The following is an 18203-nucleotide window of genomic DNA, read 5'->3' on the forward strand; positions in this document are numbered from 1 at the left end:
ATGACAAGGGTGACACCTCAAGCTTTTGAAGAAGGCAGCAAAAAGAGTGGTGATGTGACAAGCAAGATCAGTACCACACAGGGCACTGAGCTGAGGATGTGGCTTGGGATCGCAGCTCTAATTTCTCTTGCTGTATGCTTGGCTGTGGAGGAGGCAGCCGTCGATGAAGGAATCCCTTGCTCAAAGTACCAGCTGGGTTTCAACCATTCATGCTATGAGTTTGTTAGACTCCAGCGTACCTTCACAAGTGCCCAGAGCTGGTGTGAGAGAGGAGGGGGGCACCTTGTCTTTATTGAAAATGAGGAAACCCAAGAGTTCTTGCAAAAACATATTGCTGAGGACCAGGAATGGTGGATAGGACTGATCTCAAACTCCTCGCTGAATGAAACTACTGCCGGTAGGTGATTTTGAAATCATGTCTTCTTTAAAACTGTATCAGCTCATGATGCTTACTTAACATGACAACAAATGCAATCAGTCCCTCAGACTTATGCTGAGAAGCTACTGACTTTTGTTGCTGTAACTTCAGATTTATATTAAGATGTTTTAATTGCCTGCTTTGCTTCCCAGTTGCATTTGTCACCCTGTCCATCAGATCTTGTGGTGGTGAATTAGATCAGCTTGCCAGTGAAAAAAATGTGCTGGGTTAGATCTCTAGTGGAAGAGCAAGCTGAGCCAATTCATCACACCAGGAAGTGCTGCAAGATCTGATGCAAGGGCAATGGTGGAATCTTGAGGCTGAAAGCCCAGGGGAAGTGGTGGTGTCTCTTTTAGTGATTATATTAGGTTAAATATAAAACATCATTGAAGATCCCTATGCAGACTAAACCACCTCTGCTTCAGTAGGAGCAGGGCTGCAGTCCTGCTCTGCAGGCTCTGACTCTATTACTGTGGAAAATAAACATTTGGGACACTATTACTTTGTTCACAGGGTCAATGATTTGGTTGGACACTTCAAATATAAGCTACAGTAACTGGTACAAGGATCAGCCATCTCCCTTCTCATCCGCATGTGGGTACATCCTGAAGAATGCCAAGTATCAGTGGGGTGTGACTGAAAACTGCAGCCAGGAATTTGACTTCATTTGCGAGTTTGGTAAGATACACAGCAGCTGGAACTGAGGAGTGAGCATGCCATGTTCACAACTGTGCATAAATTGCCTCGTTGCTTTCAAAGTGGCTGTGCAATAACTTAAAAAAGCTTATTAAAAGTGAACAAGCAAAAAGCCATATAACCCCAGCAGGTGCTCTTTTTCCAGTGTGCTGGTGTAAGATCTGATCTAAAAATGGAAGAACCCTGAAATCACTGGGAGATGTAGGTGCTCAGCAACTAGCCATTAAGCCAGGCTTCCAAGAGAGGGCTAGTAAAATAGAAATGGATCTGAGAGTGAATCTGTATGTGCAGCAGCCCATGTCTACAGAGGACGTAAGCTAGCTAGTTTAAAGCCAATTTGAGTAGTGATAATAGCATGGTTGCGAGAATAAACTCCCACAATACCATAGTACCTGAGCTAGGTGGGACCTGTATGACGGCCCTGTAAACATAATCATACCTATGTGCCAAAATAAGTTTGATTTGTAACTGAAGCAAGAATACAGCCAGGCTTCCAGAGACACCACTCCTAGCAGCCTGGAGTAAGAAAAAGTGAGAGCAAGTTTTTCTTGTTTCTTCTCAGACCCTTCCATCAGGTGAAGTTTGAGGAATTCCCCAGGATAAGGAAGCAAATAGGAACCTGTAGTTCCTGGTGGCATTTCAGTGCTCAGACAGAAAATCTACAGATATTGTGTCCCTTCAATTGTGACTTGGAACAAACAGTCCTGGAAAGGAATGCCAGCAACATCGTCCCATTCAACATATAGATATGAGGGGAATTTGTGTTCCTCACACTTTGCACTCAAACCAAGCATTTTAAACTGTAACTAGAACTAAGGTTACAAGCACTGGAAGGACAGTCCGGCTGTAGGCTCACTAATATAAAAAAAAGTCTTCAAATCCCGTATGCAAGTACAGGTTCCCACAAGCCCAAGCAGTGCTGCTGCCCTGGTCCAGTACTGTACTACCTCTGTCATAATTAACAAGTCATTCCACAATCAGCAAAACTCATGAAGTTTTGTTTCCTGTCCTGGTTTTCCTGTTCCACGTCCCCTCCCTACCCTCCTCCTCAGCACTCCCAGTTCACTCCCATATCCCCAGCACGTCCCACCTCTGCAGATACTTTTCCCTCCCTCAGCTGCCTCCCCTGCCGTTCTGCAGCTGCTCCAGAGCTCCAGCTGTACCTGCTGGCCAGTGGAATCATGGAACAGATAAACATAGGGTTATGATCCCTGCTTCTAATAGAGGCACTGGTGTAGCTCTTCTACACAGCTATTGATTTAAATGAAATTTTAGGGTGTTTTCAGGTTTGTATCTATACATCAAATTTGGCTGAAGATGACTAACATTAAAAATTATTGGAGGAGAGGAAATTGGCAGCCAGCACAATCCCTTAAGCTTCTTTTCCTTGCAAAAACAGACTAAAATTGTTTTTCCATTACAATCACAGTAGACAACTGTCTGTCTGTAAGGAAAGTATCATCTGTTGCCACAGGATCTAACTTAAAGCCCATTAAATTCAAAGAGTGTTTGCATTATTGAGCAACAGTGTCCTAACGACATCCATCATTCCATTACCCAAGAAACCGAGAGTAGATTGAGGCAATTATAACCTTCTTTTTGGTATCTACAGTCTATGTCCATTAATACACATTCATATTTTAATAACAGAGTAGGATCCTCTTTTATCAGCTTTGCATGTAAGGAGTTAGATCTAATACCCCAAAGAAACAGGGGTGATATTGTCTTTAGTTTCCCTGGGTGTTGAACGTTTGGATGTTCCCACACGAGAGTAGATTGAGGCAATTATAACCTTCTTTTTGGTATCTACAGTCTATGTCCATTAATACACATTCATATTTTAATAACAGAGTAGGATCCTCTTTTATCAGCTTTGCATGTAAGGAGTTAGATCTAATACCCCAAAGAAACAGGGGTGATATTGTCTTTAGTTTCCCTGGGTGTTGAACGTTTGGATGTTCCCACAACCTGACAGTGCTTAATTTTGTCTCCCTGTAAAATGGGCATCATTAACACCTTCACTGCACAACTGCTGTGAGGCCTGGTTCACATTACCATTGGGTTTGAAACTTCAGATGAAACTGATAACTTAGCTACTTGATCATCTGAGATAGATGTAAGTGTAAAAAACAACTAACCAGTGTTCTGCTTTTGTCCGTTCTTTGGCCATCCATCCTAGCATTATTTGTGTTTCTCAACACAAGTAAAAATTTCCCTTATTATTATTTCTGTTCTACCTTTTGGTGCTCTGTAGATTATCAATTTATTGTACTAAAAATATACATATTGAACCAGGGTTTGTACATTGGAACACAAACCAGGTTCTGTACATTTTTCCATGTAAAAGTTGCTGAGACAGCAAATACTACTGGAGCCCTCTGTGCAAAGTAAAGAACAAAAAAATGCATGAGATAATAGTCTGTGTTAGAATTGAACAGCGAATTATTTTCCTGGCTTATTTAGAGAGCTCTAATCTGTAAACTGATCATGTTGCTATAGTTACAGCCAGGCTTAGATTTAGCCTTTAAATAACAATAGCACAATTACTGCAGTGTGCACACATTGGCACTGCTAATCACGGGGGAACGAACAAAACAACCACTGGAAGACAATGCATTTAAATCTGAGACAGCTGAAACAAAACCATTCTTCTGCAGCACTCCCACGTGCCAGCAGTCTTTCAAATCCTCCTCTTCAGTTAAGTATCCTGATTACTATGGGATGCTAAGAATTCTGAAAGATAATTAACTGTCCCAGATTAATCAAAGAATGAGGTGTACACATTTAGAGATATGACCTTACTCATTAGAGCAGTCCTGATGAATGAAGTCAGTCAAGTATCACACAGGAACAAAGGTGTCTCTGTAGCAGAAATGGGATCAGGTCCCATACTTAATATGCAAACTATTCTCCAGAGCAATTACCTGAATATTATGCAAATCACACACCTCCACGAGGCTCTTCTGAATGTAAAGAGAAACTTTAAACAGAATGTTGGGGATTGGAAGGGACCACGAAAGATCATCTAGTCCAACCTTCCAGTACTGCAGGACAAACCAATGCTACGTGTTATCCACAAAAATATGGGGTTTTTTTAATTAAAATATTTAGTTTTATTAACAATGTTCTCAAAGTTTTGTCTAAGGCAGTGAAAACCATAAATCTGTCCTTTTGGATTTTAAAAAAGTAATTTTTTTTTTTTCATTTTCTTAATTGTTTAACTTAAAAGGGAGAAAAGGGGAGAAAGAGAAACAAAAAATGGATATGCAGGAGAACTGTAGCAGAATTTTTCAGAAATTCAAAAAGTTAAATCTGATTTTTATTTTTTTTCTCCTATTAGAATCTGGCCAGAGCATTGCTTGTGATAATTACAATGCCACTGTGCAGTGTGGATCAGGAGAAGTTATTCAAATTGGAGAGAGCTTCTATGGACGGAAGACCCCTCACTACTGTGTATCAGAGGCTCCTCTCTCCTATGATACAGATGAAGACTGTGGCTGGATCAGTGTCAAAGATGAAGTAGCAGGTAGCATCTCATGGCATTGCTTGTCAGAAGCATAGAGTACATGCTAAAGTTCCTGATCCCAAAAATATTTTATCTTGAATTTCAGTAGAGTTAGTGAATAGGAAAGTGGATTATTCCTAAAATGATCTGTGAGAACTGACATGGAGAAGGTTCCCACAGGAGGTTGGCTGAGGAAAGGAGGGATTTTGTGAGGAGCAAAGGTTCAGAGAAGGAAAGGAGGAGCAAATGGAGAACAAAGGTTCATCTCTCTGTGTGAAGAAAGTATGTGGGCACACTGACTCCCTGATGAACTCAATGGGAGGCCCTAGGTTTGACAGAGATGGAATAGCACACATCCATACAAACCTAATTCCAAAGCAGGAGGGGTGAAAAGGCTGGCACCCATGGGGACAGGAGGGCATCTGCTGCTGCCTGCTGTGCATGGAGCACACAGTCTGCTAGAGCTCCAGGGCTTGCCAGACTAAACAGTGGCTATGGCCTGTCCCTGTGGTGATTCTTTGGGCTTCCAGACAAAATTAAACAAAACACATAACTCCTTTTTTTATTTTTTTACCCTCTCTAATTCAACTTTATTCCAATAAAGTGTAACAGTGCTAAGAAATATCAAGCAACAAGCAACACACTGAAGTCCAAGTGATGTGGGAGTTTGCCTAAAAATCAGTGACATGATACTGTTCCCCCTGCCCTTGTGTTTCTGTAATCATCTCTTGTCTGAGCTGTTGTGACCGTCAAAGACAAACCCCACTAGTTCATACAAAATGGTCCTTTTTTCCAGGCCAGTGTCATGGTCTTCAGGCCTGTCAGGTGGCAGCGGATGGCACTTTCTTTGGAGATCCTTGTCCAGCTTCTGGAAGTTATTTATCTATTCAGTACCACTGCAAGGAAGGTAAGTGGGAGGGGGCTGTCAACACCAAAAGCCTGCTCTACCTTTTGCTGTGACCATTGATATTTATCTTAGAAATCACAGCTCCATCCTCAGGGAAGAACCTGGAAGAGTGGTGACCACTAAAAATAGGCACAAAAATGTAGCTTCCCTGCCCTAACTGAGGGGTTTTTGATAGGATACAAAGCCAGGAAATTCAGACACATAAAACACACTTAAATGAAATTATGTTCCAAGAAGAATCTTGACCAGTAGGTATGGAAAAAAACCCAGCTCCCTGTCACACCACTAATGCACTCAAATCAGCAGCAGTATCAGCTCAGTTTTGGAGAAGGCCTGCTCTCAATACATGAAAATTAATTGAATTATGTAAGAAAAGTAGACAAACAATGACATTTAATTCTGTCATTCTGTTTTACAGGTCTGCAGCTGGTTGTAGCAGATGCATGTTTTGTCTTTGAAAAGATCACAGTCACTTTGAACTGGATGCTCTCTCCATACTCTGGCAACCTTTCCTGCATCATTAGCACTGGAGATGGCCACACTATTGATCCTTACTACCCTCCAACGTAAGATAAATCCTTCCTGTGTCATCAGACAACCAGGAAATCTCACTGCTTGCATTTTATTGAATGCTCCAAGTCTCTTAAATGAGATGTTAAAAATTAAGTAGATTAATAATAGACCATAGATACAAGACACTTGGATTCTGCAGAAACTTATTTTGAAATTAATACAAAATTTTAAGTCAGGCTGCCAACCATAATCTTTCTTATTATTATTATGACAGGAGATTCCTATTTCTTACTAAGAGAATTTATTCCAGATCCTAAGACAGAAAATGATTGAAAACATGTCAGTAATTGCCAAAGAAACAGGCAAGCATTATTTTCTTAAGTTTAAAGAGGGGTTTTTAAATAATATTTTAAAAAATACAATGGCATTCTGGAGTTTTTATTTTGTTTTAATTGCATAAAAACTGTGTCTTTAAAAGATCACCCATTTTTCTGCTGGATTTAAAAATCAGATTTCATCATAGTGCTAGGAGTGACAGAGAATGGCTTTAGAAATTTATTTGTCTACTAATGGAATCCTACTTGAGTCAACTAGGAAAATAAGAGTAGAAGAATGAAAAACCAAAAAGTAGTAATGTACTAGAAACAGTAAACATTCTTTCAGAGCTACAGACACAGGCCTGTACCTGTAAAGAAGTTAAAAAAAATAATAATATGCATTATCAAGGGTTATATGTCCTGATCTTTGTCTGCATTTGCTCAGTGGTACCATAAGATAAGATAAGAATATAAATAGTCCTGAGAGAATAGTGTCAGGAATATTACTTATTTGCCTTCCATGGTGTATGTCATTCAAGAAGAATATCCTTAGATTCTTTACACCATCTCCCTGTGCTTGTTAGTAATAATAGCAACTACCAGAGAGTTCTTCAAATCCATTCATCTCCTACTGCTATCCTGAGCTGCACCACACCTAGGAGTGAACAAGCACTTCTGCCAGCACGGGCAAGTAGAGAAGCAGCTGCACATTAAAAAAAAAAGAGCAAGGGAGTGCTCTGACAAAATGCTGAGCAGCCTCAGCTTCCACTGACGTATCTAAGGGATGGTAAATCGGGAAGAAAATAAAGAACAGAGAATTAAGGGCGCTGTTACATGTTCTAATGTGCATATTCACATGTCTGTGCTCACAGCCAACGAGTCACAAAACAGATCTAAGGCCATTATGTTATTGAACTGTAATCTACCTACTTTACAGCAAAATGTATCCACCCTTATAGATATCCTTTGAGAATGACCACCCCTGATATACATCCTTAATGACACCATAGCTGGAAAAAAGGAACAATCTTCTTCCTTCAGGTTGCCCAAGGAAGTTGTAGATGCCCCCTCCCTGGAAGTGTTTAAGGCCAGGCTGGATGAGGCTTTGAGCAACCTGGTCTAGTGGAAGGTGTCCCTGCTGATGGCAGGGGGGTTGGAACTGGATGAGCTTTAAGGCCCCTTCCAACCCAAACCATTCTATGATTCTATGATTCGACTATAAAAATTCTATGTAAATAAATGAGGGATTACAGTGACTGCAAGAGAGCTGAGTCGGGTCAGAAATCTGGGAACTGTGACCCCTGTCACCATGTAAGGCTAAGGACTTCCCAGGACACCACAACAAGCAGCTCTTCTCTTTCTATTCTAGACTGGTCAGCAATGTCACCTACAGATACTCATCTCCTGGAGAGTTCACAGTTTTTGTGGAATGCACCACCAGCGAATGGCACGTGACGGCACAGCAGCGGGTGACTGTCCGAGATAAGATGGATCAGCTGAGCATTACTGGGTGCTACAGCCAGTATGGATCTGGGAACAGCTCTTGCTGCTGTACGCTGTATGGGGACTTGCTGTGGATTCAGGTTGAAGTCAATGGAGGTGAGGGTAACTACACTGCATGACTGAAACAGCAGGCCAATTGTTAGGATACCCACAAGATAGAAGCAGGATTTTAGTTATGCAAAGTAATACTTCTTTTTAGTGAATGCTTTCCTTCTAATTCTTGCATTCCTGCAACTGAATGCTCTCAGCTCCATTGGAAGGGCTCTTTCTCAGATCTATTACACCACCCCAAAAATGTAAGTATGAACTCTTTTTCATTCCGTACAAAGCTGACAAAGCGTGAGCAAAAACTTTAGTCACATGAATCCACATGAAGCCAGTAGGAAAGTTAGGAATCCACAAAAAAGCTTCTTTGATAGAGGGTAAGAGGATTCCACGCTGAGCTGCTCACATTTGCTGATGTATATTTTGTTCTCACTTCAAGTTCCTGGAACCCACATATATGCTTAAAAAATAAAATTCAGTAGTGTATGTTTGAATTCTCTTGACTGCTCTAAGACTCCCAGAAGAAAACATGTGATAGACTCTCACAGAGAGCCTAGAGGGGCACAAAAGCACCTGAAGTGACTTTATTAAAAATGCATTGCTGCAGTATTCTTAGGACTCCTTTACAAACACCTGGATGCCACACAAAGCAGCTAGAATTAGCTGGCCTATTATGCAAGCTGTGAGAAATGTTTTGTGTTTTTGCAGGCAATGGAGTGACCTACATTATATTATCAAATAACATGACACTCACTGAATCCAGTGCAAAGACAGGGACTGTCCCTCACAATCTGACACTCGACAGAGCCTCTCAAGAGCGGCTGGGCCCAGGGATACATCAGCTGGAAATCCGAGCATCCAGCAACACCACTGCATCGGAGATCTCTGAGAGTGTTGCTGTTCATTTAATTGAGCCAGTATCTGGGCTTCAGGCTGTGTTAGCTTCTCATACTCTGCAGCTGGGGGAGAACTTGGAGGTAAATGTCTCTGTGTCTCATGGTGCTCCAGATGAGCTGAAGTTTGTGGTGATTGGATCTAATGAAACTCACTCTCACAAGGAAGACGGCCCTCGTGGGGAACCTCGAACGTACACCGTTCCCGTGCGCTCTGAAGGTACAGCATGATGACATCTTCTGCATTTCTAAGCCACTCACAGCTGAGTAGAGGAGTTGACATAAACAGTCCCAGCACCCCGGGGTAGGGGATAATAATGTACAATTGGATTTGGTAGCTTTTCTACCTGCTCAAATTTGGTCTGCAGAACAGTATGAACAGCACAGTCTTATTGACTTGTAAGCAAGCTAAAAAAAATGGAACTGGCAAATGGGTCTCCGTACAGAGACTGAACACAAGCTTCACCTGATTTGTGCAATAAAAAAGACATAGTGAATCAGGGTTTACTTTTTCATTACATGATCTAATTCAAGTACAAATGATGAAATTTTCCTGCATCACAAAGTGTTTTCCTCCTGTTTGTTCATATGTATAACTTTTCAAGTTTACACTCCTCTGCATTTTACACTGCAGTAATTAATAATCTGAAGAGTCCTCAGTAGAGGTGACAAAGAAAAAGGGAGATTTTCTGTGCATCAGTCTCCAACACATAGTTTTTGTTACTTACTTATGAATAAGCTTTTTAGTAATTTTTTCTTTCCATTATTAAGAAATCAAAGCCTTTAAAATGTGGGATTAGGGAGATTGTCTTTAAGAGTTAATTCAGAAGCAGAAGATAAAAAGGTTTCCTCCTCTAATGAACTATTCAAATCCCATGCCAAAGCTGGAACAATTAGCTAAAAGCTAATTATGATTTCATTTTATGTTTTAAAATTATTCAATATGAAAAATTTTATTTGGTCTCTCTATACCCATTTGAACATCCCTTCCCTTCAGGCAGAAATTTTCAAACAAGACAGCTGCTCTCTCAAGATGCCTAAACTCATTTGGACTCCAGTATTTGCAGACCTCTAGTTTCCTGCGTGGTAATATCATAGCCAGCTGACAAAGAACAGCATTGCATGTGCTAGGACAAAGGCAGCTGAGTTATTAAAAAGCTGACATAAAGGGGAAGAACATTCCTTGAAAAGCCTTTCAGCAGTGGAAACTCATAAAAATCCCAAAGCTCTTAGCAGAAAAGAATAGGATTTTCTTTACAAATTGGATTTTGTATCCCAAACACAATGGACTGGTCCCACGGTTATTCTTAACTGGCCATTTGTCTTCTCTAGGTACTTTCCTAGTGAAAGTGGTGGCCATGAATGTCTTCTCAAACACGAGTCTGGATCTTGGGTTCATCACTGTGTTGGCTAACAGTTCTCATAAAGAAGGTAATTGCATTAATCTGACAGGGCTGGTTTTGACCATGTGTCTTTTTGCAATCAGAGCGTTTCATGGAGTGTTTATGGTTTGCATCTCGTAATTGCTTTCCTTGTAGCCACAGTCCTGAAAGCTTTCATGGAGGCTTCTTCTTGATGAAGGCAGCTTCCCTGGCTTTGAAGTAGTCAGAAATTAGCATCACTTTGTTTATGTTACACGTTGCACATTTGCTATTTGTCCTAGAAATAATTAGGGATGTTTATGGCTCACAACACAGCTCTGAAACCAGAAAATATTTACATCACAGCAGTCTCATAAATTTCTATCAGTAAATGCTTCTAGATGGCTCATCCTTACATTTACAAAAGCAAATTATACCAGGAATAAAGTGAGTTTAGTACTGAGACTTTTCCAGTGTTTTCCCTCCATTTTTCTTTGTCCATCAACGAAACTCCATCGCTTTCTGTGAATTTATTTTTATGTATACCATTATATTTGAAGAATCAGGATCATCTTCATTACAGTACATGACTAGCTTGTTACAATTTTACCTACTGTAACTAGACTGTTTATCACAGTTCTAGAGCCTGACTCTTACAGCTCTATCTTTCAGACCATCAGTAGTCAAATCCTGTGTATTTAAGTCATATTTACCGAGGATGTCTCAAAGCTTTACAGGTAGCACTAAATTATTCTGCTCTTTTTTGCATTAAACAGATTCTGCTAAGGAAGAAGGCAGCTCCAAAACAAATACCCAAAAGACAAATGTAAGTATTATTTAAGGATCTTTCACTAAAATTGAAGTGCTTAGAAATGTTTCTCACCAGTAAAAGTGTTGCATAAAATACTGAAAAGAATTATTTGTAGCATATAAGATTATGGATTAGATTTTCTGTGCCCCGTATGGTTTCAGACAAAATCTACACCAAAGGTCTCTGAGACAAATGTGTTTACAGGAATTCAATCTGCAACTCCTAAAAGCCTGCAAGTAACAACTACAAGACTAGACAATATTAACTTTTCACAATGATTCAGTTTTAGACGTTGAAATGAGCTTAGATGAATTTTTAAATTATCTACTTGACCAATGGAAGCCTCCCTTTGAGGGGCTATCTATCCTTCAAGCAGAGTTTAATATATTTTTATATTGTTTCTAAGTGTTTCCTGCTTCTGTATTGGAATGTTTAAGTTACTTTGCAAAGACGAAATTTCCAGTTTATGGCAAACTAAGAAACTGATGATACACCAATTGCTAGCAGCTGCACAAATTTAAATAATAAAATTGACAGATATAATATTTTGTTATCATTTAAAGGTCTAGTTTTTAACTATAATATCAACAGGCAGATGTCTGTTATAGGAGATGTGCTGCTTCACAAGAAGGCATCATGCTTTACAGATTGCCTGTAAGAATATATTGCATCAGAGGAATACAAATCTAATTCAAAACTAAGTTTATCACAGTTTATTGCACAGAAAGACAAATTCAGCTACCACCTTCTCCTGTTTATCTATAGCTGTAAGGTATCCAATTCAGATAAAAAAGGAATGTACTAGAAGACAAATGATTGTCTGAGGGTTAAAAGTCTTGGTGTGGAAGTGGAAAATTAATGGGACTTAGTATTAGTTTTGAAAATGGGAGCTGGGCTGCTAAGCCACTTATGAGTTTAGAAGTGCTCTGCCACACGATTTCTCTGTGCCATGTGCTTCTATTCCCACAGCTTCTACTTCCATCCTACTACTGATCAGGGAAAGATCATTTAAACTGCTGATCTGCATATGGTGATTTGGATTCTAAACTTTCAGACCTTTTTCATTATAAAGAAGCAAGATACACTTGTGTCTATACATGCTCCTATCCTAACTGATACATTTACTTATTATTTAGGATCACAAAAGAAAAAACAAAATATATATTAAACCGAGTCGCCACGTGGATCCTTTCACAACTGTTACGCTTGGCTGGCCAGACAACAACAATAATTCCAGTTTTCTCTGGTCCTGTGGTATGTGCATTTCCTGAACTTTTCCAACAACTTCTATTTGACAAGTAAAAAACTCACTGTCATACCAGATCAGGTGGTGAAAATCTGACTGAAGGATGGTTTACTCACTGGTTTTAACGTTTGTCATTCACTGTATGTGAAGAATGTCCTTCTACCTTACCCTGGTTGTAATACCAAACTAATTATGGTATATAACATGGCATAGTACTCAGTTTTGTCTTTTCCCAAAGGTGGCTACTCCTAGGTTTCAATTTTTCAAGATCTGCCCATCCTAAATCCTCACCCTAATCCGAAGTGACTTGCATAGTTAGGCATTTGCAAGGTACACGTCTCAATAAACTAGCAATAATTAGCATCAAAAATGATGCAAAAACATTTATGGCTGAAAACTGGATTGAGATTCAGAGCATCTGTGTTCTGTCCCCATATTTATCCCTGACACAACTTTGAAGAAGTCAGTCTGTACTCTGAACTCTGATTACCCATTCTTTAAATTGGGCTCAGGAAACTTGTTGGCTCTATAAAACTCTTTGAAACCTATGGCAGGAAAGTCCTTTACAAGAGACATGAGATGTTATGACTATTCTAATTATAAAGGAAATGTTTTGCAGGAGCTTGCTGGCCTGAGTGGAAAAAATGTGTGCAGCAACAGATAATCCTCACCAACCAAACTGAGGTGCAAATCCCACCTTCCTGCCTTCCTCCTCCAAAATCAGCAGTGACTGTCAGGGTTACAGTCCAAAACCATGGCAATGAAGAGAGGCAGGATGAGCAATGTCTCTATGTGACTGCAAAACAAGAGCTGCAACTGGAAATCAGGTCTGTTTTTCAAACCCTGGTATTCACTGGTTAATATTATTACTGCATAAATATAGTGCAAACCCATAGTCACCAATAATAATAATGTCACTAATAAAGTGACAATGTTGTTGCAAATCATTTAGGATTTTTGATCCCACTACATCCTTTCAACGTTGGAGATTTCCTATGCAAACCTCATTGAAACAATGGGAATAAATGCCATTAAGATATGTCTGAAATTTCTACTAGACACCCAGATACACATTACTGCCTTAGAAAATCTGTTCTTCAAGAGTCAAGTGCCTTATTAAAGAGTAGTGGCATTTCAGTGATCTATTAATATAATCATTTCAGGAGCTTAAATAGAGGCAGGCATCTTTTGAGAGCCTGAATAAGTTTTGCAGGTACTGGGCCTCAGTCATGTTGAAAATCTTAAATCTCTTGCTTTAAAATTAAGCATTTCACTATTTGTGAGTCATGTGTCACCTGTCTGATATTGCAGAGCTTTTGCAGATTTTCATCAAATGAGAGTAAAACAATCAACATCAAGGACTATAACATCTCATACACTTACTACCTGTAACTACCATCTTAATTCCTTATAGGTGTGAAGTGAACTGCAAGCCAGTGAATGCTAGTGATGAAATTGTTTTGAGTGTCTCTGGACGGAAGGACTCCCAGGCCATATATTATAACTGGTATTTAGATAACACATTCCAAACCAAGGTGAGAGCATCAGGTTCCTCAGAAATACTGCACACACACACAAAAAAACCCCATCCATCCTGAGAGAAAGCCACACGGCTCAGAGCAATACTTCGTCAAATAATAGTAAAGACTGAGACAAAGGGGTGTCTGGTTTGGGAGGGGTAATAATGAAGGGCACCAAACTGCCACCCTGCTCCTGATAAATCACAGCAAAGAGTCTCTACTGTCATGTTTTCTTTTCTGTCTGATTTTTCAGTCTATGACCCTCCCTCTAGCCTGTGGCCTGACTGGTTTCCGACAGAACTCTTTGAAATTGCTTCAAAGCAACACATCCATGTTGAAAATGAACAGCTCCTTCTTGCAGACACAGGGAGAAGCTTTTCAGATTAAAGTAACAGGTAAGGGCAAGCAGGGTTTTTCAGACTCTTTTGAGATAGTCTCTGCTGTCATGACACCACACTGATGTTACACACACATAGCTTCACTGACAAACAGGAAGTTAAATTAGTCCACAAGTTGAGAGCTGTTACTTTATATGTGGGTTCTTCAAAATAATTAAGAGCAAAGTTTGTTCTGGGCTGTTGCACAGCAGGACAAATTCAGTCATCTTACTCCAAGCTGTTAATAACTTTGTAAAGGCTCATCTGGAAATGAAGTTATGCTCAATGCTTGATCAAGTAATACAGCTTTGCTTTATAATGCAAACACTACCATGTTTTTAATAGTTCTTTTCCTCTTACGGCTTATTCAGTAGCAGGATCTGATTTCTGATTAAGCCCACCCTGATGTTTCTATGCCTGAACAAACAGCATCATTGTTAAGCAGGCAGTATTAATGTCTGAAGATCAGTGCTGCTGGGGCACGATTATTGCTGATGTTCTGCTTCCTCCACAACCAGCAACAACGCAGCAAGGCTACGGGGAGGAAACGTACCTTGTCAGCACCGTGCCTCCACCCGAGACCCCCACTTGTGCCGTGTCTCCCAAGCAGGGATCAGTGCTCACCACGTTCACAGTCTCCTGCAGCACTCCTTGCTTGGTGGGTTCATGCCAATCCAGTCATAACAAGCAGCTCACCTACTGCTTCTATCTGAAACCAAGTAAGTTCTGAGGTGAACTGTTTGGCTAACTGCTTCTCTGTGTTTCTAGCAAGCACGGTTACTATTGCTAACAAGAGCAAAGGCACAACCAGCTTCTGCTCCCCAGAAGATTGAGTCAATCAGGCCTGCACAGAGCAAGCCCAGAGTCCCCTGTTCTTAGAGAACAGGAGGTCTCTGGGCGGTATCTGGTAGGGGACCTTCTCTTTCCTGTTTCAGATTCCCTCCTGCACTGTGGCCCGGATCCTGAACTCTTCCCAGTTTATCTTCCACTTGGAGAAAAGGAAAATGATTTCATTTTGCATATGACAATTACTGTTAGCAACAGCTATGGTGATACGGTTCAAACTAATGCTTCAGTGAAGGTACATAGAAGAATTACTTTATTTCAAGATCTCTCAAGTTGATACCTAACCTGCGATTCACTTTTGGAGTTTTTTCCCATTTTATACTTTTTAACTTCCCTCTGAATGTTCCATAATCCAAATTTTCCTGTCTAACAGAGACTACCTCTGAGGACTCAGGGTAGTCAAAAGAATCTTCCACTTTCTTTTCTCTAGGACAGAAATTTAAAAGATGATCTATTTGGACATCATGCAGCATAAGCTGTACTTAGTGAGTCTGTAGTTACTCTGTGTAGGCCCCAGAAAACTCCTGCTTCTGCCCCAGTGCCCCAGTAAGGAGATCCTTATCCAGCCCCTAAAAATAAAACATTAAAAACAGGGAACACAAAGTTTTATGTCTCACTCCAGCTAGGCTGTCAACAAGATGACTGCGGAAGCAGTTCAAAGATAATTATAACAGCGTTAGCAACGTGAAGGGCATATCTGATTTCCTCATCAGGTTGGACACGCAGATATGATTGATGGGAACCTGACCCTGCAGGCTATTGTATCTGAGAAGGCAAATACCATCCTAAAAGATGGGAACAACAGCATGAGTCTCTTCCAGCTGTGTAAGTCAGTGACTTCAGTCCTTAACCAGGAGACCCAGGAGGAAAGCTTTAACATATCTTTACAGATGGACACACGAAAAGAGGTCAGCCAGACACTTGTTTCCTTTCAGTACAATGCAATATCATGGACTGTCTATATCCTTTGACAGCTCTTAAGTAATAAAATGTTCATATATCACCACGTGAAATAATGAGGGTTTCAAGTTTCTAGTATCTGTCTCAGTGTTTGGCACAGGTTTCAGCTATTTTTCACTATTTGCCCACATAATAAATTTGTTTTATCATCCATCAGTAGAAGAATTCATTCTCAATTGTTATTGCATTAACTTAAACTAATTTGGATGCTCTTTTTAAACTTAAAATCAACTTGATCTTCCACAAACAATTTAAATATTAATAAAATAGCCTCTCCTGCGGTAAAAATATCCTATATAATTTTCCCAAAAAGTACTAGATGGCAGGTAATTTTAGTTTGTTCCTTGCAGCTACCAGCTTACGTTTCAGTTATAAGCTCATATTTGTACAGTGCTTTGAGTGCCTCAGATGAAAAGATCTAGAGAAATGCAATGTATCCTTCAGTTATGAATCATTATTTGAGTAACATCAATCATACATGGCTCTGCTTTCTCTGGAAGTGGCATTTATACAGTAATTCACATACATTCACATACATTAGTATACATTCTCACAAGTAACTCTCCTTGCTCTTAATGGATGTACAGTGTATAAATTCTCTGTGTTGGGAGGTAACATAAAACTTGTGATTGTACAAGTTTTGGCATCTTGTCAGCAGACCTAATATCAGTTCAAATGATCCTCGTTGTGGAGTCTTACTCTACTGCATAATTTACAGCAAGTCTGGCTGTCAATATACAGCACTACTTGCACACTCCTAATTAGCATCTTATTCCTTTGCCTAATTATCTCTTTTCATCCCAAGCTCCGAGGACTAATGCTGACAACTCTCTCTGCTGTTAACGTAACATCAGTGCAGACTGCTCTTAAGATGTCAGAAGTACTGAAAGAAATCACGCACAGGAGTGAAGAGCTGTCTGTCTCAGCACAGGTAAGAAGCAATTCATCCTATATCTCCTCACACTAACAGTATAGATTCTCCTGCACCCCGCTAACCTTGGAAGAGTCTCAGTGCCTCACACTTATCTGTTCTTACCCATTTTTTCAACTGTACCAGCATGTGTATTTTGACCAGAGGGGAATACATTTTGCTGTTCAAAGTGAATTTGGACTCAGAGATACTGTCTCAGCAACCACTACAATCCAGGCTATGACCATCCGGCACGTTGCATTTTATAACACATCTTCAAGATACAAATGTTAACTTTTAGTTAGAGGCACGTTAGGATGTATATTTTACCTTGTAAAGCACTCTTAGAATCCTGAAGAAAAACTGCCCAGGGGGATTTTTTTAGGATTGCCCGGATCCATTGGTCCCTGATCCATGCATTGTCACAAAATGCACACAGGCAAGCTGTCAGCAAGGCAGGAACACGACAGCAGCCAGAAGAACTGGGCACAAATGTTCAGATTGGCCCCACAAAATTATTTCTTGAATCTTATCTGGCAACATGACATTATTAGTAGATGATGCTATTTATGCATAAGGAGTGAGCACATGGGAGGACAGAACAGACTGTCACTGGGGAAGTTTCCCAAATAGGCTGGCAATAAAAAGAGCTGTCCTGGTTTCTGATGGATTATACAGTTGCAGCCAGACAATGGCTTGGGAGCGTTTCAGCAGTATGTGGTTAACTTTGGCAAGACAAGTACATAGCTCAGATTCAGCACTCACCCTGCAGTAAGGTTGCTAAGCATTTGCAGACTGTGGGAATGGATATGTCCAAGCTTGCAATGAATTTTCTTGGCTCCCTCACCACCCTGGGCTAAAAGCTGGCCAGTGTTTTCACAATCACAAAGCAATCACTGGCTGCATTCCGGCACAAAATAAAAACTGTAAAACTACTCATTCTCCTTTGGCACTTAGCACAGCTCAAGGCCTAAGGTATTGCTTGCTGGTAATCCAGCAGGGTTTGTGGAAGCTAAAATTGACACTTGACAATAGGGTGGTATTTTCTGGACACAGCACCCAAAAGTATAACCTAATTTACTACATTGCTGTACATCTAAACTGTATTCTTTCCCAGTGTTTGACAGACAAGCTTTCTTCAGATATTATTCATCTTTTTTATGGATTAAATCTGTAGAAGCAGGCTGCATTTTTCAGCTCTGTATTACACGCTGGTATACCATCTAGTGTATCATCTCTATTGGCATCTGAGGTATTATCCCAGCACAAATAATTATAGTAAAAGCAGCCACAAATAGTCCCATGAGATTTCTTATGTCACAATTTTCAGTAAATGACACAAGTGTCATTTCTGTCACTTGTGGTACCAACACAC

The 18203-nt window shown here is 40.1% G+C and overlaps 1 protein-coding gene across 1 annotated transcript in view; it reads left to right on the forward strand.

Moving 5' to 3' along the window:
• Nucleotides 1-18203, forward strand: part of LOC104523220 (polycystin-1-like protein 2) — a 42319-nt gene continuing 24116 nt past the window's right edge. Inside the window, 17 exon segments of the mRNA XM_010165740.1 lie at nucleotides 1-397; nucleotides 932-1096; nucleotides 4455-4640; nucleotides 5416-5526; nucleotides 5945-6092; nucleotides 7726-7955; nucleotides 8613-9017; nucleotides 10130-10228; nucleotides 10935-10984; nucleotides 12106-12223; nucleotides 12835-13042; nucleotides 13630-13750; nucleotides 13989-14130; nucleotides 14631-14831; nucleotides 15048-15193; nucleotides 15672-15866; nucleotides 16724-16849. Coding sequence (XP_010164042.1) covers nucleotides 1-397; nucleotides 932-1096; nucleotides 4455-4640; nucleotides 5416-5526; nucleotides 5945-6092; nucleotides 7726-7955; nucleotides 8613-9017; nucleotides 10130-10228; nucleotides 10935-10984; nucleotides 12106-12223; nucleotides 12835-13042; nucleotides 13630-13750; nucleotides 13989-14130; nucleotides 14631-14831; nucleotides 15048-15193; nucleotides 15672-15866; nucleotides 16724-16849 — 3048 coding nt within the window.

The sequence above is a fragment of the Antrostomus carolinensis genome, unplaced genomic scaffold (assembly GCF_000700745.2).
Source record: "Antrostomus carolinensis isolate BGI_N321 unplaced genomic scaffold, ASM70074v2 scaffold44, whole genome shotgun sequence".
NCBI lineage: Eukaryota > Metazoa > Chordata > Aves > Caprimulgiformes > Caprimulgidae > Antrostomus > Antrostomus carolinensis.